This window comes from Silene latifolia, chromosome 9 (genome assembly GCF_048544455.1).
Source record: "Silene latifolia isolate original U9 population chromosome 9, ASM4854445v1, whole genome shotgun sequence".
NCBI lineage: Eukaryota > Viridiplantae > Streptophyta > Magnoliopsida > Caryophyllales > Caryophyllaceae > Silene > Silene latifolia.
The window spans coordinates 170,944,279-170,947,085 of record NC_133534.1 but is presented as its reverse complement, the minus strand read 5'-3'; the positions used below and the strand labels follow the sequence as shown (position 1 = coordinate 170,947,085).

General features: G+C 38.4%; 2 protein-coding genes across 2 annotated transcripts; both read right to left on the bottom strand.

Moving 5' to 3' along the window:
* Positions 1 to 1,392: 1,392 nt before the first annotated feature.
* Positions 1,393 to 1,863, bottom strand: LOC141601887 (protein FAR1-RELATED SEQUENCE 1-like). The gene has a single exon (XM_074422196.1). The coding sequence runs from the start codon at positions 1,861 to 1,863 to the stop codon at positions 1,393 to 1,395; it is 471 nt and encodes a 156-aa protein (XP_074278297.1).
* A 58-nt stretch (positions 1,864 to 1,921) lies between these two features.
* Positions 1,922 to 2,413, bottom strand: LOC141601885 (protein FAR1-RELATED SEQUENCE 5-like). The gene has a single exon (XM_074422195.1). The coding sequence runs from the start codon at positions 2,411 to 2,413 to the stop codon at positions 1,922 to 1,924; it is 492 nt and encodes a 163-aa protein (XP_074278296.1).
* Positions 2,414 to 2,807: the final 394 nt, after the last annotated feature.

The following is a 2,807-nucleotide window of genomic DNA, read 5'->3' as shown; positions in this document are numbered from 1 at the left end:
CTATGCTCGGTCATGGCCTGTGTCGTGCTCGTGTCGTGCTTGAGCGTCATGTTGTGCTTGAGCGTGCCCGATTAATTCTTCAACTTTAAGCAAACTCCTATGTATTTTGAGCGTGCCATGCTGGGCCGTGCCTAAATTATGGCCTAAAGTGTTGATAGGATTGGCCCGACTTCTTCAATAATCACTCACATTTAAGTTTCGAGACTTGAAATGAGAATTAAAGCCCACATTTAAGTTTTGAGACTTGGAATGAGAATTAAAGCCCAAAGTAACATGACTAAATTAAGCCCAATTTATTTGTTAAATTATGGCCTTTTTAAATGACTTGTAATGAGAATTAACCCATGTCATGGGGAATTAGCCCATTTGGGTTATCTGTGCATAAAATGGCCTTCCATGTGCATGTAATAACCTTGTATGTGCATGATATTAAATGACTTGTCGTACACGATGATGATTCAACTAATCACATTTTATTGCTGGCCTAATTTGGAGAAACAATGATCAAATTTGTCAAATTTGGAGAAACAATGATCACATGTTTCAGCTTTTTAATTACCAAATTTGGAGAAACAAATATCACATTTTTTAGATGTCTTAATACTTGCCTTATGTGCATAAAATGACCTTGTACGTGCGTAAAATGAGCTCATAGGTGCATGCCATAATTGCTCAGGGAAACACATGTTTTCTATTCTTAAATCCAGAATCACAATTCCATCTTCTCAAATATACAATTTAAAAATCCAGAAGACTCCCGTTACATTTATTACAAAACAATTGTAAATGAAGAAAAATAATCCAAAAAACAAGCGTTGTCTTCTCAAATGATGCTCAAAAATTCCGCTGCACAAGTCCAATTCCTCGCCAAAAACTTCAATCTCACACATAAGAAAGCAAATGTCAGCAAAGATAAAAATTAGAGGGAAACAAAAAGGGTAAAAATAGAAAACTTATGCTAATAAGAGACATCACTTACTCGACTATTTGTCAGTGATCCTTTGGTCGGTCACAATTCCTGCTGTCGTGGTTCGCCATCTGCCCACAAGCTTTGCATCTTCTTAGTGGTTTCTTATTGACTTCCCCCGCTCTTTCTCTTTGTGAAATCATTCTTTTTCCCGAGCCTTTGTTTTTGCATTGTCTTGGAGACAAAATTGTAATTTCGCTAGGCACACTTATTCCCAAGAGCATTCCAATTTCAGCATTTTTGTCCCTTTTCTTTCCAATACTACTATTACTACCATCATGAGCGACACTACTTGTTGTTTTTGCAAGTACCCTTTCCTTGAACCCGCATAAAATGGTTAGTAACTCATCACAATTAAGAGGACTCTGTTCAACTAGTGACACACAAGTGAACATTTCTTACCACAATTCAGTCAGTTTGTTCTTCTATGCATCGACTGATCTGCAATCTGCAAGCAACTGCCCATCAGAATTGAAGATTGGCTGGTAGGTTGCTAGTTTGTTCCACCTATTAAGTAGGTATTCGCTTGGAATTTTCTCAAAACCATAATCTTTAAGGACACATAGAATATGTCGACAGAGCATTCCATGTCTTTCAAATTTCTTGCAATTGCATACTAGTTTCACTTCAGCTGTCTTATAACCCACCTTATAGTCTTTCTTTCTCTCACGATCCTTGACGTCTATGTAGAGAATTCCATGATTCTTATCTTTTTCTTTGTCCCCAATGGCACATGTAAAGCATGCTGATTTTATTTCCACTTTGAACTCCTCGAAAATTCTCGGAGTGTAGGTTTCTGCTGCATGCTTTTCTAGGTCTAGAGGAGTAGCCAAGTCAGGAAACGAGTACTTAGATTGTGCAATCAGTTTTGATTGAGCCCATCGTTGTGTATTCATTGCACTCTCAAAGCGCATCCAAAATTCAACAAGGCTCAAATTTGGATTAGTGAAATTGCTAAAAAAAATGATTTTCTGACTCGGACCTCGAGGTTGTTCTCATCAACCCTCCTAAGAACAAGTCATGAAAGTAAGCTGGAATCCAAAATTGTCTAATGCCATACTTTTCCTGAAGCCACTCATTATCCGACAACCCATGAGCTTCCACAATGGCTGTCCATCTTTCCTCAAATTCAGCAAGCTCCACATCTTCGCCCCAAACACATGAGTTTATCTCTTTCAAAAACTCAGTTTCTTTATATATCACAGGCCCTACCTTCTCTGGCAACTTCTTCAATATGTGCCACATGCAATATCTATGTTGCACTTTATCTTTAAAGACTTTTTTAAGTCCTCCTTCTATTCCCAAATCTTCGTCAGTTATTATACACACAGGATAAGGACCCCCCATAGCTTCTAGGAATCTCGTAAATAACCAAGCAAATGACTCCTTGCTCTCATTAATAAGAAGCCCAGTCCCAAAGGTCACACATCTCTTATGATGATCCATGATACGTGCATTTTACATAGTCCTTTTAGGCCTTTTTATGCACGTATTTCTATGCTATTATCCTAGTTTTATGCTACGAAATGCCCCGAATATGCTACTTTGGTTTGTTTTGTCTTATTTGCAGGAATGAACCAGAAAATAGTGAAATCAAGCCTTTTACCGTCCGTTTAGCATGCATTTGGAGTAAGAGTGAATTTGGAGCGGGAATATAGCTATTTTGAGATGTGCAAAGAAGAAAGATAGCTAGGCGAGCAAAGGAAGAACATCAAATTGCTAGTGCCTACTTTGAAGTGCCATATCTCGAGTTCTACAACTGATGTTCAGGTGATTCCAGTTGTAGATGAAAGCTTGTCCTCTTAGCCTTCCAACGCCACTGGAATCGCCCTGTTTGCCC